The 25,521-nt window shown below is 40.6% G+C and overlaps 2 protein-coding genes across 3 annotated transcripts; one reads left to right on the top strand and one right to left on the bottom strand.

Annotated features, from left to right (window-relative positions):
* The first annotated feature begins 7,525 nt into the window (after positions 1 to 7,525).
* Positions 7,526 to 13,746, top strand: LOC115749990 (microtubule-associated protein TORTIFOLIA1). The gene is made up of 7 exons (XM_030687062.2): positions 7,526 to 8,165; positions 8,574 to 8,853; positions 9,914 to 10,105; positions 11,168 to 11,270; positions 11,366 to 12,072; positions 12,149 to 13,036; positions 13,355 to 13,746. Exons 1-7 carry the CDS (start codon positions 7,708 to 7,710, stop codon positions 13,550 to 13,552), a joined length of 2,826 nt encoding a protein of 941 aa, XP_030542922.1. The 5' UTR covers positions 7,526 to 7,707; the 3' UTR covers positions 13,553 to 13,746.
* Positions 13,747 to 14,484: 738 nt separating this feature from the next.
* LOC115749983 (DNA polymerase I A, chloroplastic/mitochondrial) lies at positions 14,485 to 25,053 on the bottom strand. Of its 2 annotated transcripts, XM_030687048.2 has the most exons (12): positions 24,687 to 25,052; positions 22,969 to 23,809; positions 22,576 to 22,764; positions 21,674 to 22,353; positions 20,109 to 20,580; positions 18,500 to 18,595; positions 17,952 to 18,044; positions 17,655 to 17,849; positions 16,268 to 16,360; positions 15,953 to 16,165; positions 15,774 to 15,863; positions 14,485 to 15,201 (listed from the first exon to the last, which is right to left on the bottom strand). In XM_030687048.2, the coding sequence occupies exons 1-12, from the start codon at positions 24,833 to 24,835 to the stop codon at positions 15,037 to 15,039; spliced, it is 3,276 nt and encodes a 1,091-aa protein (XP_030542908.1). In that variant the 5' UTR covers positions 24,836 to 25,052; the 3' UTR covers positions 14,485 to 15,036. The 2 variants fall into 2 exon arrangements, 1 of the variants encoding a protein (XP_030542908.1); XR_007197443.1 differs by lacking the exons at positions 14,485 to 15,201; positions 15,774 to 15,863; positions 15,953 to 16,165 and having other exon boundaries at positions 17,655 to 17,860; positions 24,687 to 25,053.
* Positions 25,054 to 25,521: the final 468 nt, after the last annotated feature.

Below are 25,521 nucleotides of genomic sequence, written 5' to 3'. Positions count from 1 at the left end.
AGGAACGGTCAACGAAATGTATCTGTTGAGGTATTTGATGTATAATGGGCGTGCCATGCAAGAACTCAATCTGTATCTCTCCAACGAAGCCGACGGTGGCAATCGTTCGATTTACTTACAGAGGGCTGTGTATGTGATGGCCTTCCCTAAAGCGTCCCGGAATGTTCATGTAAGGATCATCTAAGCGTGAATTACGTTTGTAATGTGGCGATTGATCAATAAGACTAGAAGGGACTATTATGTTTCCGTTGCGGGGTTTCTTTTGTTTGATCTTGGTTATGTTTCTGGTTGCATCTTCGGAGACATCCAAGAATAACAATGCAATAAGACGTATATATTCCAATAAGTTGAGTGCCATGTACAAGTGCATACTAATTTGGGTTACGATGATATAATTATGTTATGGCGTCGATTCAAAGAACTTAACCCGCAAACTGGCCGGTCTCTTCATTCTAAAAATTAAGTCCTTGCTTTACCTTTTTCTTGATCTGAAATTTGCCGTTAGTTTGCTTTCTATGTGGACCGACATTGTACTTATGTTTTGCAAACCTAGTTAAGTTTTAGCCCCCTCATTGTCCAAGAGGCACGATGGAACGACACAAACAACCGCCATCAAGCTTTAGTGACTTCTCGTCGCTTTTTTCACTTTTGAAACTTGTAGTAACGGCTACGTACAAAATGCACAAGCGGAAGAAAGTACCCAAAAGCCTCTCGCTCCTCTTGCTGTACTTGAAGATAAATAATCAGATCACCGTAGACAAGTTATATAAGTTTATCATCCTCTCATGTACTCATCATTTCGCTTTTTCCTTTCAAAGATGCCGCGAGAATTAGGGAGGTGTCCTCTATCTGGGTCGGATGTGGCGTTCGATGACACATATTTTGGCGTTGGCTAAGTTTCCGAGCAACACAAACAGTCATTGCCAGAAAAATCATTACCGATAAACATAGATTTTTCGCGAAGATTTTCTTCTCATATATTTTTGTTTGCGTCTTTCCTTTCTTTTGTCTCAGAGGAACATGACTAATGTTATTTCCCGTGTCAAAACTTTTCGATCTGAAATTACATCGCAGTGAATTAACAAGCTAGGAATGATAATTTACAATTTGAGAACCATTATTAAGTTGTCCCAAGCCAATCAATCTATGAATCTATTGCTTTCTTTCAAACCATGAAATTCATTAGTCACCTAGAAGCTCGCTTTGTTAGCGGAGTGGTGAGCAAATTCAATCATGCTACATAATTCACGCAGAATGTTGAATAAACTTAGATATGGCATGAAATGAAAGACAAAGTGCATCATGCCTATCAATTCTATAATTTTCCTAATCTTAGATATGGAATGAAATTAAAAAGAAAATGCATCTTGCCTATCAATTCTTCTTTCTTGAAAGCTTTGTCTGAATTTTAAGTTTCGGATACATAAATAAAGGTGGGGTCGGACGATAAAGGCTTGAAAAGAATTTGTGAATTCGAACAATTCCAAGAGCATCTATGAATATTAAAACTTATCATTCACCCAGAAATTTTTTTCTCAAAGCTTTTTGTTCAAACCTGTTCTTACCCACCAATTCAGCTGCATATCCTCTGGCAGCTTTGAAACTAAAATGCGGAGTGAAAAGTACATAGAGTGACACTTTGCAAAGCAACTATTTCTAAACCTCTACTCCCTATTAGAGAAATTGATAGCGGTTACTGCTCATGTATTTCAGCCATAAGATTCAGTTTATTTCGTTTTTCCGAATTACCATTTTCATTATAGTAAAAAGGTCGTTACTGTAATTGGGCTATCATTTAGAGGCGTATGCCATTTCAACTGATATTCTTGATGTACATTGTGTTTTTACACTACACCTCTTTTTTTAAGGCTACATTTGTCATATATTTTGTGTCTCATCACTAATACAACAATTAATACAATAAAAATTAGAAAAATGCTAATACACTTTCCCTCTTGAGGGTGTTTTATTCATCTTAAATCTAAAAAAAAAATTCTTTGACTAGTTTAAAATAGAGTGTATGGACATGCCATACATATAATAGTGTAGATCAACTAAGATCTTGCCCACCACAGCCTAAATAAATAATACTATAAGATACAGAAATTTACCAATGGAGTACACTGAAAGAATTACAAATTTATACAGATAATGTAAAGTTTAGTTAAAAAATAGAAAACAACATAAATTTGTCAATTTTGACCTAAAGTTGCTAATGTGGACACTAGTCTTCCTATGTAACACGACTGAAGCTGACCTAAGCAATTTTATAATTTTTATAATTTTTTTCATTTTGTATTTATATTTTCTTTTTTCCCTTTGTTCTTTTTATTATTATTGTGTCAACGAGGCTCGCTCTCTGGCCACGAAGCCTCCTCACCTAGACTTGGCGAGGGCCATCTTTCCCCGCAGCCGGTGGAGCTGCAAAGGTTAGAAAATATTAATGGATTTTGGCTTACTGACATTTGTGTTCGTCGCAAGGCGACTATTTCCCGCCATTGTTCAAAAGTTAGTCCCGGTTGCCAAAATCCATGAATTGGAATGCTTGGTTGGGAGTTCTCCCAAACGCTAGTCTCTCTCATTTTTCCAACCATCGTGTTGTTCCAATTTGTTTTCTGAAAAAGGAAAGAAAAATGTTGAGTAGTTATTCATATGTTAATTTTGTCTTAGCGAAGAGGCATGTGATACGGGCCGAGGTTTTCATGCCCCAACCGGTCATGCAGATGGCTGAGAGATGCCCCGGGACTTGTTGTGTCTTAATCCCCTAGGCTTTGTCTGGGTTTTCTACTAGGTTTTCTAGAAGGTTTCCGGGGACGGGCGAGTCGGTAATTAAATGTTGTTCTGGAACCTTCCTACTAAATGTTAGTAGTTGGGAAAATGGGAGATGAGATCTTACCCGTTAGATGGGATAGAGATCTACGGTTGTAATTCAAAGCCCCCTACTATATAAAGGGGAGTCCGCCCTGTGCTTTTTACATGATAGACATGGGGGAGAAGTTCGGCATCTATCTATTCGCTAAAGCCTTTATTTCAGAATAGCGTGATTTGGATCACGACCCCTTTTTTTCTAGGATCACTGAAGCGAGTCTTTTTCCTTGAATCCAGCCAGGCATGCTGCTTTCAATGGTTAGCTCTAGACCAGCCACCTGTCTTTCTTTCCCGAGGCACACTCTTGTATAAGACGACGACGCCTTGTCTTTTCCCAGGCCGAACCCTTTTCTTTTCCTAATCTTTTCCTAAAAGTTTCAATGGAACTCTTTCAGATGGGCTCTTTTCTTTGTCATTCGATCATCCACAAATCAATATCACAAAGCATTCCTCCTAGAGCGTCTCTCTCTACGAAGATGAATCAAAGACAAAAAGGGCTTAGCTTGGGCGCTCCAGCAATACAAAGGAAGTACGAGTCATTGCACGGTCGATCACAAACTCCTGGCCCGTGACACATGTTTGAAAGACATCGTTCCTGCTTTGTGCCTTTTTGGCTCCTCACTTATATGCACGTCCAAAAAGCAATCGAACAAGTGCATAAACCGAGACTTTTATGCTACTTCAAGAAGGAAATCTCAATCATCATGGACATGTTCTCCGAATTGACAGACGCTCTGATAGTCACCATCATTTCCCTCTTGCCCTTCAAGGAAGCCGCGAGGACGAGTGTGCTGTCCCGGCGGTAGCGCTGCATGTGGCGTTCGATGGTGAACATTGAGTTCGACGGGCGGTTTTTCGTTAAGGGCAATGTGCCTGTCAAAACTCGACGTGTTCAAAGACTCGAGTTCGTCGCCTTCATCCGGCACTAGCTCAATGACTACACCACCGAACTTGTCCTGCGAAGGTTCATGCTCAGTTTATCGAAGCCTCATGAGTTCGAACCTGACGTGCAAAACTGCATTTCATTCGTTGTTTCTTGTAATGTCGGGGTGTTCAAACTGGACTTTTCTGATCTGACGTGGGATGAGAAGGATATGGAGGATCACGAACCGGAGTTCGATCTCCCGTGCAAGTTTATCAAAATGGCACGCCGAGTCTCAAGACATTGACACTGTTCGCATGCAGTTTCAACCCAACCTGGTTGATGAATCTCACATCTTCGTTCAACTAGATTGCTGTGAGAATGTCCACCCTGAATGACCTGTTGATGAATTGTACGCGCTTGGAGAGCTTGAGGTTGAAAAAATGTTGGAAACTCGAGCTATTGAGCATTTTTTAGAGGGATTTGGCATTGAAGACATCGGTGGTTGATAACTGCAATTTCGATCAAGAGTGGCTTGGGATCGAGGCACCGAACCTGAGGTTTTTCAAGTATTCAAAGTTTGCAGGGATTTTCGAGTTGCTTTTGATGAAGCAGTTGGAAGAGGCTGAACTTGACTTTGGATTCGAGTCGGAGTTCGAAGATTCCAATGGCCATCTTCTTCAGAGACTCTTATCATCCTTGGACTGCGCTAGGGCTTTGAAAGTTTGTAGTTTCATACTTCAGGTATGCACACCTTCTGTTTCTAGTACTTTAGGGTTTACTTTAAATGAATCCTCCATCTCCAATTTTCGATTATTGCGAGACGTCAAATGTTCGTATAATAGTGATATGATCATGTTCATCATGTTGTTCCAAATGGGGAGGAGCCCTTGAGAATGCAATCACCTCTTAACGTGCGGCATCTTATCTTGAACACTGCAATGCACCGGGATGAGTTTTGGGGGATTGCCTTCTTCCTCAAGAGTTGTCCTTTTCTGGAAACCCTAACCCTCCAAATGAGCCCCCAAGAACTTTCCCTGCAAGTGCACACATCAGCCTTGCATATCTCATTCAAAGAAAAGAAGCCTTACATACTGAGATATCTACATGAATTTTTAATATTTTATCAACTTTTTATTCAGGATTATCAACCGCCGTTCATATTCGATCCGAGCAGATTTTGGTCCGGCGATATAGATAAGCTCTACAAGTGCGTCCTCCGAACATTGAAGGTGGTGGAGGTGAAGGGTTTCCGAGGAACGGTTAACGAAATGTATCTGTTGAGGTATTTGATGTATAATGGGCGTGCCATGCAAGAGCTCAATTTGTATCTCTCCAACGAAGCCGATGGTCATGGTGGTGATCATTCGATTTACTTACAGAGGGCTATGTCTATGGTGGCCTTCCCTAAAGCATCGCGGAATGTTCATGTAAGGATCATCTAAGCGTGAATTTAAGTTTGTAACGTGGCGAGTGATCAATGAGACTAGAAGAGACTACAATGTTTCCATGCGGGGTATCTCTTGTTCGATGTTGGTTATGTTTCTGTTTGTATCTTCGGAGACATCCAAGAATAATAATGCAATAAGACATATATATTCCAATAAGTCGAGTGCCATGTACAAGTGCATAGTAATTTGGGTTACGATGATATAATTATGTTATGGCGTCGATTCAAAGAACTTAACCCGCAAGCCGGCGGGTCTCTTCATTCTAGAAATTAACTCCTTTCTTTACCTTTTTTCTTGATCTGAAATTGCCGTTAGTTTGCTTTCTATGTGGACCGACGTTGTACTTGTGTTTTGCAGGAACCAGATTCCCTAACATTGCTTGGCAATGTTAGGGGTGACATGATCAATCTGGGCCGTCCAAATAAAAAATGGATGGCCCGGATTGATCCACATCGCTTTTTTTAAAATTTTAAAATTTCCTGCCAAAAAATTCCCCCCCTTTTAAAAGATGATGTGGATGAATCTGGGCCATCCATTTTAAAATGGACGGCCCAGATCCATCAATGTCACCCCTACCTTTATGGTAGGGGGCTAAAACCTAGTTAAGTTTTAGCCCCCTCATTGTCGAAGAGGCACGTTGGAACGAGACAAACAAACGCCATCAAACTGTTGTGACTTCTCGTCGCTTTTCATTTTTTTAACCTACAGTAACGGCTAGATAGAAAATGAACAAATTGGAAGAAAGTTACCCAAAAGCCTCTCTGTCCTCTTGCATTACATGGAGATAAACTATCAGATCACCATGTAGACATGTTATATGAGTTTATCGATCCTCTCATATACTCTCATCATTTCGTTTCGCAAAAGGGTCGTCCACAAAAAATCAATTTGCAAAACAACTATTTCTAAATCTCTACTCTCTATTATGTAACTTGGTAGTATTAGTAGTTATTTCGTCCATGAAATTCAGTTTTTTTTTTTAATTATTATTTTCGTTATCATAAAAGGTTCGTCATTGGGATTGGACACTGTCCCATCATGTCGATTATTTGTTACGGGTAAGTTCCATTTTGGAACTAGGCACTGAACGGACCCCTCCCCTGAAACTGACTTGGAAGTTGGAACCAAATATATATCCCAAGTTGGTTCCAACTAGGAACCGGCCCATTCTTTTCTTATTTGCCTGCAATTCCTTCTTTTAGGAGACGAGAGCGACGAAAGAAATGAAAGAAAAGAAGGAGTTTTAACTAAAAGCTAGAGCTATGGTTTCTAATTTTGTAATTATAAGTTTTGTTTTGAGTTTTTAGTTGAGAAAATAATACAAATGGTCCCTCAATTTTGCCCCAATATGCAATACAATCATTGAACTTATCATTTGTTCAATATGATTCCTAAATTGTAGCACACTATATAATGTGCTCGTTGAAATTTTGGTACATGCTCAATTTAGTCTTTGAACTATAAGAAAAAGTTCAATATAATCTTTGAACTTGAATTAATAGAAGAACAACCCCGAATCTTTTCATACACTCCACGGATTAAGTTAAATATGCTCCAAAAGTTGTGAACCATATCTAACAAATAGAAAGTTTAGGGACAACATTGTACATTAAGGTAAAATTCGGGGATTTTTTTTTTATCAATATCCTATTTAGTTCTGTCATCTTTTAGAAAAAGACCAGTAGGTAGTGAAGCTGTGCATTTGTCTCAGTTGCCTTTTTCTTCACTTCAAGTTGTTAACTTATTACGCTAAGCAACTTTTCTTTTGAAAAAATCTAAGATCACGACCGGTTCTACCCGGAAATTGGATAAGTTGTTGGCTGAATTGCCAAGTAGAACTAATACATTCAAGGCTCAATCAAGGAATAAATTCGAACTGAACTTGATCGGTTTCTAGATTTTCAACCGACTCTTCCGAAAACAGGTCTCGAATCGAACCTAGGTCGGTTCTCAAGTTGAATCGGGCGCGTTGCTCGCCCTACCATTTTATCTTTTGACAAGCATTTACCCGCACGAACGCACGTCGATTTTATAAGTTTCAACAAACCATCAAAGAGGAGTGTGTTGTATTGGACTAAGCAAGTAAAGTAGTGCAACAACTATCTTGAAAAATCTTGGAGAAGTAAGCGGGAAGGCAAAAACATATCTTAATCCGACAAGGACTACCCGACCCGGGCCCATTTCGAAGTAGTAACGTTCACGGGAGCGAGAGAGATCTAAAAAAAAAAAAAAAAACAGATCACCGCTCGCTCGTCATCACAATTCAAAAACAAGAAAGATACAAACGCGAAAAAAAAAAAAAGGGAGCAGATCTGAATTTGGACTTCTCCACTCCATGTGAGAGTTCTCCTCTCGCTTTTTCTCTCCATCATCTTCAACCCTTCTTCGCTCTCACTCCACCTCTCTCTCTCTGCATTGTCCTGTTCCAGTTAAACCTCTCCGTTCCAGTACAGCGAATCGGTGCCTGATTCCTTCTGACGGTTTTCCCTATCGATCTGGACCGGCAGTTTGGGCTGGACCGCCGCGATGAGCTCGCAGGGGCTCAAATCCTCCCGCGCCTCGCGGCCTTCTGCCCAATCCTCGCCGGCGCCGCCCGTGTCCCGATCCTCCTCCTCCTCCGCGGCTGCGGCGGCCAATGCGGCCCCCGGCGGCGGCGCCCCCTCGTCGGTGTCTTCCCACCTCGCCATGGTCGAGCTCAAGCAGCGGATCCTCACCTCGCTGTCCAAGCTCTCCGACCGCGACACCCACCAGATCGCTGTCTCCGATCTTGAGTCCACCATCCAGTCCGTCTCCCACGACGCCATCCCCATGCTCCTCAACTGCCTCTTCGATTCCTGCAACGATTCCAAGCCCTCCGTCAAGAAGGAGTCCATTCGCTTGGTCACCGTGTTGGCGTCCAGCCACCCGGATTATACATTCAGCCACTTGACCAAAGTCGTGGCCCAGCTGAGTCGGCGGCTCAAGGACAACGATTCTGGCGTCAGGTGCTGTACGACCAGTTTTCCTTGTCGGGGTCAAGATTGGCTTGGCTTTGCATTTTGTTGTTAAATTTCCTATTGCCTGGGATGTGATGTAAAGGGCTTGGATATATTCCATGATTACTAAGATTCTCAAACATTGGGGGAAGTAGAATTACTGAACCATCGTTTCTTTTTTTTCTTTTTTTGTCAAACAACTTAGGGCTGGGGAGCGGCTGCCCCTGCCAACCTCTCCAACTTTGAACGCTATTATGAGATTTGGTGTTCATAGACAAGAGCCTATGCATGTAAAGTCAATTTGCATTATAGTTGAGCTCGAATTATGAAATGGATAGAGTGGTGTCTGCCCCTATTTTGATGCATCCCTGCTTTTATTTTCATTCTTCTCCTCCTAAACATGCTCTGTGTTATCAGAGATGCATGTAAGGATGCGGTTGGTGCCTTGTCAACACAGTACTTGAGGAATGAGGGCGTGGTGGGGCTATTCGTGAAGCCATTGTTCGAGGCGATGGGGGAACAGAGCAAAGGCGTGCAATCTGGGGCAGCATCGTGCCTGGCAAAGGTGGTGGAGTGCGCAGCTGATCCACCTGTGCCAGCATTTCAGAAGATGTGTCCCCGGATCTGCAAGCTCCTAAATAACCCTAATTTCTTGGCGAAGGCTGCACTCTTGCCTGTCGTGTCGAATTTGTCACAGGTTTGTACAATGCTGCTGTATTGATTTTAAAGAATACGCAACCCCAGGGATTTGGCTGCTTGAGTTCCTTCCAATAGAAATTGCATTCTGCACTTATAGGCACATATTCAACATGCGCTACTATTTGCTTGTTGTTTGCTTCAATGCGATTGGTTTTTCATGGGAGTTGTATTTAATAAAATAATGCAAGCTAATGTTTTTATCTGGTATGGATTTGTGAGTTCTTACAAATGGAAATAGTCTACACTCTACAGATGTCTGCTTGTGATTACTTAATTTGACTGATTACCCAATGGAGTATAATTTCAATGTCTTAAAGCAAGAAATGTAGGGGAAAGAGTTATGAAATTCGGACTGCTAGAAAAGGAGATCCATTTGATTATTCATGGCAACGAGTGGAAACTTCCTTACGTTCCTGTTTGGGTGTGATTCTGACTATCCATTTTCCTCTGCATGTGATCTGCTGGTGGTGCTAGATTTCGGTAGAATATATATCGATCACAAATATTAAATATAATTCTAGAAGGTCAACTATGATTATCATCACTTATAATGAACTCTAAATGGATTTGCATACGTTGTGTTATACTAGCAAAGTTGTCCGTTATACTTGATGACAGAGCTATCCATACACATTGCAATGTTTGTCAACAGAAGGAAACGTTATCAAGAATAATATCTGTCCGTCTGGAATGATGGCTATATTCTGGGTTTAGGTATATGAAACCTAAAGCTCTAAAATGAGTCTTTTGTTAGTGCTTGTTGAATGCAAATGATTGTAAGATGCATGCAGAAATGTTCTTTATGTTTCATCAAGTAAACACAAGGTATTCAACACATGCATTCAACGAGCCAGTGATTTAATGTTCTTTCACCTTTTTTTTCTCTTTTTCTCTTTTAATTGGATTAACCTGTCTTTGTTGCTTCGATGAGTTGACTTCAGTCTCCTTCTAAGTTGGAATTGTTGAAGGAAGTAGCATTTTGGACCATAAATAAGGTGTCCTTAGCTTTTCTCATAGAAGTAGAAAGCAAGATTCTCATATCAAAGAGCTTCATGCAGGCTGGGGCTATTGCTCCGCAGAGCATGGAGTCTTTGCTTCAAGGTCTTCATGAATGCCTTGGCAGTGCAGATTGGGCAACACGAAAAGCTGCAGCTGAGGCTTTGACTGCCTTGGCATTGCATTCAAGTGACTTGATTACGGATGGAGCTGCTAATACAATAACTGCACTTGAGGGTTGCCGCTTTGACAAGGTAGGTTTATGGACTCAATATTTGCTTAAACCTCAAGATCTTTAGTGCTGTAGTGCTCTGCGGAAGGTAGGTCATTGTGATACAGCACTTGTTTAGAAGTCTAATTTCATTTGTGCTTGCATGAGTCTTCAATGGGCGTTATAGGTAAGTAGAAACACTGTAGGGATCTGTAGTGGAAGTAGTTTCAGTTGGACGTAGAAAGAAGTTAATTAGATCATGTAATCCATGATGAGCCTATTTCTCTGTGTTGTTCTTTCATTGATTTCTGGCTTCATTTGATTAAATGGTCTCAAAACTGTTTTCTCCAGTCTACAAGTGTTAGCAGTTTTATCATGTCATCACGACTGGTGCTTCCTTTTACTTTCTATAAGCTAAACCAGAGTGCTGCAGGAGAGCAGTTATCTGCAGTATCATGTCAATGGAAGAATATCTATGGATGTAACTTGAGGGTTTCAAATCCATTTTTTCACCACTCTCTTATTCCGACTCGCTAAGCTATTGAGTACTGATAAAAAAAATTGCTAGAAATTTTATAGGTGCCTTCTTAAAAAATGTATGTGACAATTAACTAACCCAGTATCTAGTGTTTATCATCTCATGACAGAAATGGTTATCTTACTTGTCCAAAGTTCAAATCCGTAATCCTTGCAGGCTTACCCCTCAGTAAAGATAGCATACTAGATGCTACGATTAGGTTATCTCAGAGATGGAAGAACGACATGGGTAATCCAGAATGTCTATTACTTAAGAAAGGTATCACTAGAATCCCTAGCTTTTTGTCCATGGCTGGGTGGTCTTGAGCGGTTTTTGACACAATTTGAGTGTTGAGCAATGTTGTTCAAATTTGGTCATGTGAAGGCTCTTGCTTTCAGATTAGTCATTTGTTCCTGCAAGTTTGGCTATTGCACGATACATTGAACGGGCATCAGTTGTCAGCATTCCGACTTGCAGCTTGTATGGATAGTTCACCAATACTTCAGATAATATGTTGCTCATTGTAGAAGAGATTGTGAACCATGTTTAGTTGCCATTGTTGATAAGGAATATATTATACTTATACAGATAAAGCCTGTGAGAGATAGCATGATGGAGGCTTTGCAGTTGTGGAAGAAGAATTTTGGTAAAGAAGATGGAGGGTCTGATGAACAAAAGTCCGTTTCTCATGGTACAGAAACTTGGAAGGCTACCTACATGCATTACCTGTTCAATTCCAGTTTTTATTTTCCTAGTGAATGATATGGTCTACTCTTTATTTTTCAGAGAATGAGAATCCTGAATCAATCGAGATGTTGGAGAAAGATGACCGGAAAAACATGAACCCTTGCGAGAAAAAAGAGCCATCTCTGAAGGATTCTTCTAACAGTACTTCTCTGACTCCGGACTCTAAGGCCAAAGGGTGTAGCATTCAAGACAAAGCAGTTGTCATATTGAAGAAGAAGGCACCAGCAATAACTGATAAAGACCTTAATCCAGAATTTTTCCAGAAACTGGAAACACAAGGTTCCACTGATTTACCTGTAGAGGTAGCTGTACCCCGCAGATATCTTGATTCTTCAAATAGTAATAATGAGGATGGATCAGGGGTAAATGGCATAGATGTAAAAGGAAGGATGAATCGCTTGGGTAACAATCAGTTGGATGAATTTCATGGAGCTTCTAATGATAGATATGGTAACATTGACAGTGGAATGGCTAGTATGTATTCAAAGCAAAGAGATGACTATGACCCTGCACGTGATCGATGGCCGGATGACAGGATAAATGGAAAAGATTCCAGAACGAGAGCCCTAGATGATGATAAGATTGAAATGAGTCAGAGGGGGTCATATTCAGACCGACCAACTTTTGCCAGACCTGATGGTCAGTCTGAAGGATCCATGGTCAGCAATAAAGGAAACTGGATGGGCATCCAAAGGCAGTTGCTGCAGTTGGAGAGGCAACAAGCTCATCTCATGAGTATGCTGCAGGCATGTCTCCTATCAAACTTAGGAAAATATATCTTGTGCAGATCCTTTATTGATATCTTGTTTTTCTGCATTGCAGGACTTTATGGGTGGATCTCATAATAGCATGGTGACTCTAGAAAACAGAGTCAGAGGTCTTGAAAGGGTTGTGGAGGACATGGCGCGAGATTTGTCAATATCATCAGGGAGGAGAGGTTCTACATTTTCCTTGGGGTTTGAAGGAGCATCTGGTCGGCCTTTAGGGAAACTTAATGGCTTTGCTGACTACCCAAGTGCGAAATTCGGACGGAGTGGTGATGGTCGGATTTCTCTGGGAGAAAGATACGCTCAATCTGAAGGAACTAATTCGAGCATCAGGGGAAGAAATCCATTGTGGAGATCTGATGTACCTGAGACTTGGGATTTCCCCCCATTAACTAGTTCCAAAAGTGGGCAAAATGGCTCACGAAGAGCTCTGGGTGGTGGATCCTCTGACGGTAGAATGTCTAAACCTGACCTTGAAGGTGAAAATGTAGGCAACAGGAGAGCTTGGGATAAAGGTGCTGGACCAGTTAGGCATGGTGAAGGGCCTTCCGCCAGAAGCGTCTGGCAAGCTTCGAAAGATGAAGCTACACTAGAAGCAATTCGAGTAGCTGGGGAGGATGGTGGAATTTCTCGCACAGCGAGAGTGGCTATCCCTGAGCTTACTGCAGAAGCTATTGGAGATGAAAATGTTAGGCAAGAGCGGGACCCTGTCTGGGCTGCTTGGAGTAATGCAATGGATGCCCTTCAAGTTGGTGATACTGATTCGGCGTATGCAGAAGTTTTGTCCACCGGGGATGATTTCTTACTTGTAAAGCTGATGGATAGATCAGGACCTGTTATCGATCAACTCTCCGTTGAAGTGGCAAGTGAGATACTTCATGCCATTGCACAGTTTCTTCCAGAGCAGAACTTGTTCGACATTTGTTTATTATGGATACAACAGGTAATTCCTGCTACTCTCGGGATGTTATCTGCCTTATTTCTTCATACGCGATGTCTACACTCAGAAGATATCCGTGATGATATCTTTTCTGTGTTTTTTTTTTTTACTTTCCAGTTACCCCTTTTGTTAAGATATTTTCGTATCTGATAAGTATTTGGATTTGCTTCAAAATTGTAATGACTGCTGTTTTTCTCTTTTAGCAACTTATGCTGTTTCTCGAATCCTATGGTCTGTCTCTCTATTCGTCTACAGTTTTTGTAATTATTTTCCACTCAATGCCTTGAAATATCAACCAAGACTTTATTTTGTTTGCGCCAGGTGTTGGAAATGGTGCTGGAGAATGGACCTAACAGTGTGGATATTCCCATGGAGGTCAAGAAAGAGCTATTGTTGAACTTACACGAGACATCCTCAACTTTGGACCCCTCGGACGAATGGGAAGGAGCGACACCTGAACAGCTTCTATTGCAGCTGGCATCTGCTTGGGAAATTGATCTGCAACACCATGATAAATAGCCATTGATGTTGTAAACTAAGGTATTGAATTTTGCTGCTTGATGTTGAGGTCATCGTTACATGGATCATTGAAAACATACGGCTTGGAAAATATCAGGAATGTATTTCAATTTCATCTTTGTGACGGGAATGTACTCAATGCAGTTCTCCAACACAGTTCCAACAGATGCCTAAAATGCGTTGACTCTTTGAAAGTAAATCAAATGCCATAACCGTAGGGATCACAAGTCACAACTCCTAAAATGCAAGTAGTTCATGTCTGTGCTCAGTGAAACATAGAGGAATCATTGCTCCTATCAAGAAAGTAAATGGATATAATGCGGTCATGAAGAGTTTCTCATGATTTCCACGCTGTCTTAGTTGGCTCTTGCCCTATGATGCTCCGTTAACTTGCCATGTGCATATTTTTTTCGAGAGTTCTGTGATTTATTAGGACTTAGATCTTATTTCCATAAGTTCCAATTTCAATTAAATATCTACTCACATTGAAAAGCAGCTGAATCATACAATGCTTAACGATGGACTTTTTTTCTTTTCAATAGAGTTGAAAAAGAAATGTCAAACCTCTTCCTGAATAAGTCTACACAAGCATTTTTCACTGGAGTTGAGTTTTATGCAAGAACACTCGGGGCAATGCACAATGCCGGTCGTACGGAGAAACCTTTACTTCCCAACAACGAGCAAGGAAGTTAAGTAACATTATTAGATAAATTAGTTAGAATATAGGTCGACCTCCCTCCAAATCCTCCCAAAGACCTCTCAGCATCGGCAATGTTGCACGAGTTCATTTTTCGCGCACAGGCTAGCTCAGCATCGTGTCATAGATAAGGGCATTGAAGAGGGTGGTGGCCTCGTTCACACAGCATTCCAACTATCGACAACTTTATATTGTATGATTTAAGCAAAGAGGGCATCTTGTAGCATGGAACCAATACTGAACATTTCCGACAAGGGAGCAAATTTACTGGAATAGCAAAGAGTATAAGTCTGACATGACCAGCAACAGATAGCAAATCTGTGAATGATTACAGCAAAATACAAGCCTTGCAAAGGAAGGAGGGAAACATAATTTAACCACAAGGCTTGACTTTTGGATGATTGGGGCTTGCTGCCTGCATTCAATTTCCCATGGTCAAGCAATGGAGCTGAGAGAGAGAGAGAGAGAGAGAGAGGAGAGAGCAATTTACAACTATGGGGACTCTTTGGGGGCGTTCCATTCACGTTGATCTTCAACTTGGTCATAAGAATCAACTACTAGCTCCTTCCACTTTTCCACGATCAAAACATGGCTCATTCAGTACAAGCCGGGACAAGAAGACTTGCCGATGCAATGTGTAGCTGGTCAGTGATTAAGTACCTTCAATGGCTTAGCATGTCCGGGGGACCAGGAAGGGAAAAGATTGAGCCAGGAGCAATTCCATCTCAAGCTGTGATTAGAAGGAATAAACCTTTTCAACCAGTTTCAAAACCCTCTCCTCTGACACCTACTTAGCAGCATACCAATTTTGTGCACTTTTGGCATCAACAGCCAAGTCAACATTAAGGATATTCACGCCCTCGAAGAAGGGTTTGGACATGCACTCAACAACTATGGCCTTTGCAACCTCAGCCGATTCTGTTGGTCCTTCAAGAATCACCTCGTCATGAACCTGCAGAGGGGGAAAAATGAAAAAGCTGCAGGGTCAGGGAGTACTGGAGCTTCAAAGTGACTTTTCCTAAAGCACCGATAACTTATCAAGAAAGATCTTCTTTTTTTTTTTTTTTTTTTTTTGCTAATCAATAACCATGGCAACAAACTAATGATAACAGCATCTCTCTTGCTTAAATGAAGATCAATATGCCCAACCAGATGATAAAAGATAGATTATAGAGAATCTCAACACCTCAGTGAAAGGTTGATCCAGTAACCCTAACGGCAGCAATGTACAGCATAATCACCATATAATGTTTATTCAGGAAAAAAACATCGGTTGAGTAGAGTGTCGACATACCATCACAAGCACTTTATATGGTCAAAGTAAAATCCAGCGAACAATGGGAAAATTCAAAAGAGAATGGAAACTGAAACAAGACAACAAAGAGGCAGCCAAGAAGACGATGCCATAATTTGTCTCAAGAAACTCCAAAATGGAGCACCGAAGAATAAACATTTGAAGAGAACAGAACAGTCTACAAATAGAAATGCATAAGAAGTCAAGAGAGGATGAAACCAAAGGTAGACCTGCAAAAGCAGCCTCCATCCCAGATCTTCTAACTGTTTATTGTTTGTTATTCGTAACATGGCGCACATGGCAACGTCAGCAGCACTACCCTGTGACATTCAACTTCAATAATTAATGAGAGAGAGAGAGAACGTGAGAAACTGATCAAGAAGAAGAGCACAAAAACCAAGAGCAGAACCTGCACTGGTGTATTGATTGCAGCCCGTTCAATGTGGTTTCTATGAGCACGGGAGGCGTGAGCAAGTGATGGAAACTGGCGGGCCCGACCAAGTAATGTGTGTACACGTCCAGTTTTTCTAGCTTCTTCTTTACGCTTTTCTTGCCAATTGAGCACCTCTCTTCTTTCCTTGTACCAGAGTTCAACTGTTTCCTTAGCTTCATCTACAGAGACCTGAAAGAAAGGCAAAGATATCATGATATAGAGGTAAATTCAGCTAAAGTCAAAGTCACAAATCTTGGGAAAATTATACTGTATTATGTATGGCAGTAATACCTTCCAATCCCGTGCAAGTCCCACAGGAGTTTTACCATATGCAATGGAAAAGTTCAGCATTTTAGCTTTTCTTCTTTCAGAAGCAAAAGCGTCCTGAAATACAGATTGCAAGAACGAGATAATGACAGAATTAGCAAAACCCTAAAGGAATAGCCTACCACAGCTAATTCAAACATATAGCACTACCATCATGACAGATGTAACTCCTCCAGAAGATCAAATTCTCCACATAATAAAAGGGACTTGTCCTAGGCCAACTATTTAATATATAACTAAGCTAATTAATATAGTATGGGTAAAAGGCTCCTGCTTTATAATAAAACAAAAAAGTTCATACTTGACCCAAACTTTTATTTACTCTTCTGGACTGTAAAAGAACAAATCATTTGCCATGGCCTAGAATCTTGTCAAGTTCCATAATATGAGTACACTAACACGTGAAATGAAACAGAAGCAAAGCAACAAATTCATTCACATATTGTCCACATGCATCTACCATGTACTGTGTCCCCTCTTTTCTTTTCTTCTTCCATTTCATTAATGTCAGCTATAGCAGCACTAACCTTTACCCCCCTCAGAAGAGCAGAAATAATAGACAGACATCATCGAGTCTTTTTTCATTTTTTCTGGAAAGAAGGGCTTCCTCTTCACATGGGTTGCACATAGACAGAGTTACGCAATGTCTTATTCTCTCTGCCCCATTATCTTAACACCTGATCTCTATATGCTGTGCAAAGTTATGAGCAAAACGAATTGGAAGAACCATTGGTAGTCCAAAGACCTTCGATGCAAACAGTACACAAGCTCCACTAGAGCAAAGTCAATCTCATGTTAGCAGAAGGATCCATTATAAATCTATTATCAAAAGTTAAACCCAATTTCTATGAGGCACAGCCTACTTGTTGAGGAGTTTCATTGCTCTACGCAACCTAAAATCTGATGTTAAAGGAGGCCTAAGGTCTTCCCTTAGCATTTGGAAGATGTAGTCTAGACACGTCCTTGTGATTATTTCTGAAAAGTAACCACAATATTATGCAAGTAAACAAAGAAAAAAGCAGCAATTACGGACATGGAGGACTGCACATCTGTAAAAGACCAGAATCAAGACAGCCAGAGCTTCACACTTGATGTTTGAGCACTTCTAGTGAGTATTGTGCTATAATCCTACATGTTACTAGACCCTGGAGAAACTTAAACCTCATCTCTGTTGGCAGAGTTTGGAAAGTCTGGTAAACTGACTAGCAAAACAGCCAAACTTTGAAGGGGCTAACAACATTGACAAATCCATAAACTTAAGCAACAGGTTAGGGACGCCACTTAAGCAACAGGATAGTTTACATATGAATAAGCTTCAAAAATATTACCAACAGGAAGAAATTTCGTTTACCTTTAGGAGTGGAACTGGGGGTTTATCGTCACCAGGTTGGGGATGCCACTCAAGAAGCACTTCCTTCTTTTCAACTGCTTCACGAATATGTTGGTACATATTCATTGCAGTTCTTGAGTGGAAATCACCGCCAGCTCTGAATGCATCCAACATGCTCTTACAATCAGCAAGGTGTGCAAGAATTCTAAGTTCCAGCTGCAATTAAACTGAAGACTTAAAGTTGGCACAAAAATCCCATAAATGAGAACCCCCAGTTGGTGTGAAATTCCACGGAGCATGCAACCACTAAAATAATACCTGTCCATAATCAGCAACAATAAGTGAGTGCCCAGGTTTAGCAATGAAAGCCTGACGGATCTTGTACCTATCCTTCTCCAAAGCCGGTTGATTCTGACGTACATAAAGGAGGAAAGCAAGTATTGTGAGCAACAACCAACCTTAATAAAATAATTTATTGCGCTCTCAAATCCTTTCAGACAAAGTGGGATGCAAAAGATTGCCTAATTTTATTCTTCTTATGAAATATGATGTTCTTTATCAAACAAGACTTGGCACTTAGGAAGTATTTTGATTGTAAATACTACATTTAGAAACATTCAACATTCACCATTCAACCAGACAATATGTAAAGGATTTTAAACTCGGAAAAACATCTAACAAGACAATCTCTAAAGATTTTAGCATCCACTTCATAAATGAGAAAACTGAAACCACAAATGAGATTCAAGGAAGCCTTATTTCTACATTTTGCTGGTCAACATCTCGCTTCAAAATCTAGGGTTGTGCACTGTCCAAACAGTCTTAGAGAGAAGCTATCGAATTGAAAAAACAGAAGAAAACAAAACCTGCAAATTAGGCCTCCTAGCTGATAAACGCCCGGTTTCTGTATTGATATTCAATGAACAATGTACACGTCCATCCTTCCCTGAGACGTTGCTTCCCTGAAATGGATATAGATACATAGGAATAAGCGATTATAAAGGGAAAGGATGTAGAATTGTCAGAGTACATCCAAGTAGTAGAGGCTGTCAGGAAGTGTTGTCAGAAATTTATCATGGGAAAGATGATTTTCTGGAGCTAAAGACAAAATATGCATTCGTTTGCTGTTTGTAGAGAGAGATTTGAGAATTGATTGCATATGGTAACCACGGCCTTTGAGAAAGTTCTCTCAATTTTGTCAAAGCAACTGGGTGGGAGAAATTCGAAAAGTCCTGGAAAAATGAAATAAAGAAAACAAAGTACTTCCCAAAACAGTTCGCAAGACAAGCCCACACTCTGGTGCTTATGTAAAACAATAAAATTACCCCGATGAAAGCCCGTGTTTTGTACATCAAATAGACACTTGTCATCCTCTACTTCTTACCCAGCCACAAAAAAAAAATTACAACAGTCGCAAAAAACCATCTTTAAGTTCCTATTTGTAACAAATAATTGACCGATGACAATGAAGGGAGATTCCAAGCGTGCAATACTTTCACAGAAGCAGAAGAGATGATTAAAGCACAAACAGGATATATCATCATGTTGGTGCATTCAACCTGGCTTGCTCTCAGAACAGTCTACAGAATGATTAAAGAGAACATTTTCAAAATCAAAAGCAATTTCCTGAAGAAGTAATGCCGAGTTCTAAGATAGATGTATAAAAATGGTCCAACACATAATAAGGCCAACTACACGCGAGCATTTAAACAATTAACACGTATTCAACACTCAATAAAAATCAATCAGAGCATTTAGTATACCAATTCTGTCAACCAGTTTTGGTACATCTAACATATTTCTTCCTATAGTCAGCTGCAAAGAAAGCCCTACATGACCCTCACGATTCTAAGGATGGTTATTATTAACCCTACAGAGAGGATGGGCTGATTTTACTCTCTAGACAGGTTTTTTTGTTTATTCCTGGCAGTTCTACCTTAATTGGTATCAAGGTTATTTGTTTGATTAAAGTCGACGAATCAGCTTTATGAAATTTGTCATTGAGAAATAACATACATTGCAACGGATGAAACATATTTTGATGTCTTACACATTGGTAGTTAGAGGATGCATACAAGGTCATTTCTTCGCAAAATATTCAGAGAGAAAAAAAGTACAAACACCTTGACACCTGCCAAACCGACAAGTTAAGATTTTAAGTATGTTTCAAGTTCAAAAAATTGGGACATGGGTGTCCACAAGGTTGGTTCCAATATCACGCATATACTCTAATCTCAAAATCCACATACCCCTAGAAACCCACCAATCCAGTTATTTCATCAAGCGCACTGCTGGAGACATAGGTTCAATTTGTCTAGATGAAGTAGGCATAAAACATGAAAAAGAACACATTGTGGCATGTCAGTAAGATCTACTAGTTTCGTACAACGTTAAACTGGTCATTCATACTCATAATCATTAGAATGCGGCCATTTATCCAATTAGAAGAAAGGAAATTTTCAAGACTGTGAATACCTGCAAGGGAAGAATAAAATTAGATATGAGAGAGTCAATAGAGCACACTTCACATAGAGCAGCAATGGCATGGCATGCTTCCCTTCCTTCATCTTCATTGTGAAAGGCGCTAAAAGCTGTTCCGTAAGCTGAAGTATCAATGTTCCTACTGGCAGTTGATCCTAGAACTCCTGAAGCTTCACTAGTTTCCGATTCAGATATATCTTCCCCATCATCTCCCGACTCCAGGTTAGAAATGTCGTCTGTGAACTCATATTCTGCAGAAACTTTCCCAGCCAAATTCTTTAAAGCAGCCCCACTCACTGCAGGCCAACCGCTTGGTGTGAAGATCTCAGCTGGCAGTTGAACACCGATGCTGCAGAGTGTTATATTTCGATATTTTAAGGGAGTTTTCTTGCCTTCCTCAATGAATCCATCAACATTTGGAACTTTGAAAACTTTCTCTACATCTAGACATAGGTTGGTGTTCTTCCTGCCACAGAAAATTAATGAACACTTTATTTGCACAGAATGACAAGTAAAACTCATATACAGAAATGAGAAAAATTATCCATCCAAGACATAAGGGAAATCAAAACTTTTCTCATTCAATTTATAGAATAGCAGATTTACTCAAAGAAGGAAACGGTTGCACATGAAAAGATAACCAATCATCAAGGACAACAGAGAAACTGAAAATAAAATTAACAAAGTGCAGGCGGATCCAAGGACATTGATTATCAGACCCATTGCATTCAAAGTTTTTGGGCAAGAGCAGTGAATGCCGTAGAGATGTTGGGAGAAACTAATTCTCCCGTAAGTAGATGCCTAACCGTCAGAAACTTCAAATTTATCTAGAAATGATTTGAAAAAGTACTTAAAGAAGTCTAGATTTAGCCTACTTATCGGACAATTTGCAATACTGTCAAGTATACATGCAATAGACTTGATGAGTAATGAAATTGCACCTGCCATTGTCCATCTCACGCTCCAAAAGTTTTGCCCAAGGAACGCATTTACTAGGAAACTCAACTGCGGCCACCCTCATAAGATCGGTTACAACTTATACCTCAATGATGGGCCTCCTATCCATAAGGGAGCTAGGGTCGTAACTTACCAGGGCAATGTCTAAAATGTTTACTAGCTTCAAAATCATTATGAGATTAATTGACATATAGGTTATTAGGAAACATTTTAAAGCTAGTAAACATTTTAGACTGTCCTTTTTAGTCATTTTTCCCTATATATATTTATATATTTTTATTTTTATATAATTATTTCTTTTTCCTCAATCGGTCTTGCTTTTATTTTATTTATTTTTGGGTTCATCGACCGCCGACCCCAACTAGTTTGGGATAAAGGTGATGTTGATGTTGATGTTGATGTATGTAGGTTATTAGGAAATAAAAACTTGGTGGGGGTAGGGGCAACCCCCTAGCTCCGTGGCACTCCAATCAATGACAACAAGAATGGGCAAACCTAGTAAAAGACAGACTTAGGGACAAAATAACAGCTTATCAAGAACTCAGAGACCAAGTACTAGCAGAAGTTAATTGCTCTCACAAGAGAACGAGTAAAAGTCTCACCTGTTAAGAGTTCCCCCAAAGAGTAGCTGCCTAAGTTGAGCGTCACTTCCCACATTCATGTACTTGGCGTCTTCACAATACTTGGATGCCCATTTGCGAAACCTATCAACAGCAACTTCTTGCTCTGCTTTGGCTACCTTTTCCAACTCAGCTAGATATGCTCGATCAACCAACATTCCCTCAGCCTCCATTTTGACTAAAATCTCACCAAATGGCTGCCAGTATTCATTGTAGAAGTCGAGCATTGATTTCTGAGGACATGGTTTACCATCAAATCTCCACGACATTCTTTGTAATTTTCTTCTTAAGCTCTCAAAAAGTCTAAGCGTACTCATTGCATCCAATGCAGAGTAGCATATCCACAGTTCCCGCTCTTCCCTCTGTAATTCCTCTACAGGGGGTATGGTGGTCATTTTACCTTCAGATCCATCTTTCTTTACCTTGTTCCTGCCGAATATGGTTTTCATCGATGCTTTGCCAATCAACTCTTTCTCATTACCCAACTCTGCATCAGATATAACCCTGCGGTCACCTGTAAGTGCTTCAAGAGAATACCCACCCTCTGTCCTTCTTGATGAATTCCAAAGGCGTGCCATATGCATTGTATCAGCATGAAATCCAGAAACCTTAATTCCATAATTCTCAATAACATGGTTATCGAAGCTGTAGTTGTGCCATACCTACAGAAGGAATTCTTGGACAATTGTTTCAGAAATAATCCACCCAAAATGCTAACCATGAAACGAATGAAACTGATGAACCAAACAAAAAGGAGAATTTTAAATAAATCGTAACAGTCATCTGCCCAAAACAATTAGGGTGGAAGATAAATGGGGGAAAGAGAGAAAGAGAGAGAATAAATTGCATACATGTGCAGGTATATTTTGCACATACTGGTTTACCTTTCTAATGTCTGGGTCTTTAAAAAACGCTTCAAACTCAAACAGAAGTTCCTTCCCACCATCAAGAACATCAACCCAGATACAGGATTTGCCATTGCCAAAATCTGCCTGAGGTCCAGAATATATACTGAAGCATATTATCTCTCCATGATCAACTGGTGTTGCCTGCTTCACATCAATCTTAGCTACCTGCATAAACATCAAAGTGAGCTTACAAATTATACCGATGAAGGATACTTAGAAACCAGTTCAGCAGGCACAGATTTACTTGCAACTAATAAGTGATTTGGTTCATAAATGGGAAGAAGAACAAAAGCTTCTATATGCCTGGCTAAGTAGGAGGCATGGGAAACAACAACAAAAGAAGACATAACCATGAAATTCAACACCAACCTCCGTGTCACAAGCATGTACTAGATGCTTGTACTGATTTGTTAGCTTCCGCACAACTTCTTTTGCCACGGACTTGTCATTAACAATCAGAACTTTCCCATATATGCTTCTGAGCTTCGCCTTTCTCTCTTCATTCACTTCAGTTGCATCAATGGATTTAACTTGCTTTATTTCAGAACACATTGCATCCACTGTTGCTGCATCAAGGGATTTCTCTCCATTTATTTCAGAAACCTCAAGATTCTTTTCACCAAAATTTTCCCTTGACTTAGGTGATGGGGAAAATTGGTGGGAAGTCTTCAAAGTTCCTGAAGAGACGGTTTGAGGGATACTGAATCGCAGATCGTGACTGAATGACCCAGGCATTACAAGATCCTGTGCATTTTCATGGGTATCCACTCCCTCAGTGATTACTTCAGAAAATGGGACAGCAGTTGCAGCACGTGTGCTAAGAATGTTATGAGCATTCGTTGTGGCCCTAACTTTACTCTCTTCATAGTGATGGAGATCAGCGTGAAGGAAATTGTAGTTGCTACCATCCCCATCAAGTGGCATTCGTATGGTTTCTGGCCCCCCATGTGAGTTGTCATGACACATATGTCCCTTCCAACCATGTTTTGAATTTCGTAGACTTTCAGTAGCTACCTTCCACCCGCTAGAGAAATTCGAAGAGCTTGTGTTCTTATATTCAATAGAGTGACTAGTTGGATTAGTTACCATCCTAGCTGAAGAACTAGAATTATATTTATGGCGTTTGCTTTCACCAGAAGTTACAGAACCATCAAGTAAGCTGCTTCGAGAAGTAGTGTCTCCAGCATTTTGTATTTGGCAAAACTCACCCCTGCCAAGAATTACAACATCAATATCTGAACAAGAAGACTGGAAAAGAAAAATGTTAAGACCAAATGGTTTATCAATGGGCGGCTTGAGCACATTGACATTGTAGGCAAGTTAGATTATAGAGTCTCTAGTCGCGAGTTCATGCATAACTGCCGGTACCGATAAACTGTACAAATGCCACCAGTATTTTATGAATCTATGATCTCTATTGCCGATATGCTTATGTTGTTTCTTTGACCAGAAAAATCCCTGCCTTCTATCATCCCACTGTTCCTTCTCTTATTACGGTCCCTTCGAAATTTTCATAATTCTGGCTTTGCTTTGTTTAGCAAAGCAGCTAGGTTATAGTTATCCAAAAGAAAACACTTAATTACCAATCCACCTGGATGACTGCCCCAAAGCATGTCCTCAAAAGTTCTCCTGCCTGCCTAAAATATTTCATTACTCTAGCATCCCACTTTAGATCAGACAAGGCCAACTTCTAGTGGGGAAACGAAATAGAGAATTTAAATACGAAATTTCCTCCTGCATACCTCTACTTCACCCCTAGAAGCTCAACTCCAACAGCCGACCAAAGAACCACATTGTCATACTAGGCTCAAATTTCCGGGCAAAAAAGGAACACAATACCACAAAACTACAGTGCGCACGCATACGAGTGAACTAGAAAAGTCTCCGTCAAAGTTTAAAGCTATGAAAGAACAACAAAAGCAACTATGAGATGACAACCCAGGAAACACCTAAGTGCCAGTGCCGAACACACACACATACCCACTAGGACACGGACTTTAAGCACAAAGACACAGAAGACTGTTCCTTTTTTAAAGTCCAAACAGAACATCTCATAACAGCGGATACATCGAAAGGAAAGCAGAGACCTTTGAACCGACTCGGCTCTGACCCAGAGCAAACGAGGAGTGGGTGACCCCCTGAGCAAGAACCGGGGGCGGGACCGCAATAAGGAGAGAGAAGTGGGGCAATACGGTCCCAAAGGAGCGTTCTGTGCGGTGGAGATTCCCATGGCCATCGCCTCCGCGACTCTGCCGAGTTTACCAGCACAAGGAGCCGTTTTGGCAGTCTTGAAATTTACAAAGCCTGTTGATAGGACGGAGCGGGCGACTTGGAGGAGCTCTTTGGGTCAAGGGGTTAGCGCAAGTGGGCCTGCGACCGAAGCAGAAGCACCGACTGTGGCCATGAAGCTGGAGCAGAGAGAAGACAGAAGCCAGAGAGAGAGAAGAAGGAGAAGTAGAGGAGAGAGGAGGGCTAAACAGCCTAAACCCTTCTTTTTCTTGTTTTTGTGGTTTTTGGCGAGTGCGAGCGAGAGAGAAAGACCAAAACGTCGATGTTTAACGGACAATATTCTGGTTGGCAAATCTCCGTCTCCGTTTTAGGTAATTTTCATAATAAGGCCCGAAACATCCGTCAATTTACAGTCTGGCCACTTTCAGCTCTCTAGAGCTGCAGCATGGACAGGAATAAAAAGAGGGCAAAAGGACACAAATAGTACCTCAACATTGATCCAAAATTTGATCGATACCATCCCTAAAATTTAATTTACTATGCAATATGATCTCTAAACTTTTAATTTGATCGATATTATCTCTGAATTTTTGAAATATGTTCAACTCAATCCCCGAATCGTGATCAATGAAAGAACTACATTGGACATTTTCCTACAGTTTAGGGACTAAGTTGAACATGTTCCAAAAGTTC

This window comes from Rhodamnia argentea, chromosome 2 (genome assembly GCF_020921035.1).
Source record: "Rhodamnia argentea isolate NSW1041297 chromosome 2, ASM2092103v1, whole genome shotgun sequence".
In the NCBI taxonomy this organism is placed as follows: Eukaryota; Viridiplantae; Streptophyta; class Magnoliopsida; order Myrtales; family Myrtaceae; genus Rhodamnia; species Rhodamnia argentea.
Note: the sequence above shows the minus strand (reverse complement) of the source record. Positions and strands in the feature narration are given on the sequence as shown.

Coding starts and splice junctions, on each gene's coding strand:
- LOC115749990 (XM_030687062.2), top strand. CDS start 7,708: ATGAGCTCGCAGGGGCTCAAATCCTCCCGCGCCTCGCGGCCTTCTGCC. Junction 8,166..8,573: donor GACAACGATTCTGGCGTCAG/GTGCTGTACGAC, acceptor CTGTGTTATCAG/AGATGCATGTAAGGATGCGG. Junction 11,271..11,365: donor ACAAAAGTCCGTTTCTCATG/GTACAGAAACTT, acceptor TTTATTTTTCAG/AGAATGAGAATCCTGAATCA.
- LOC115749983 (XM_030687048.2), bottom strand. CDS start 24,835: ATGGCCATGGGAATCTCCACCGCACAGAACGCTCCTTTGGGACCGTAT. Junction 20,581..21,673: donor TTTGGGGGAACTCTTAACAG/GTGAGACTTTTA, acceptor TTTCTGTGGCAG/GAAGAACACCAACCTATGTC. Junction 15,864..15,952: donor CAATCAATACACCAGTGCAG/GTTCTGCTCTTG, acceptor TGAATGTCACAG/GGTAGTGCTGCTGACGTTGC.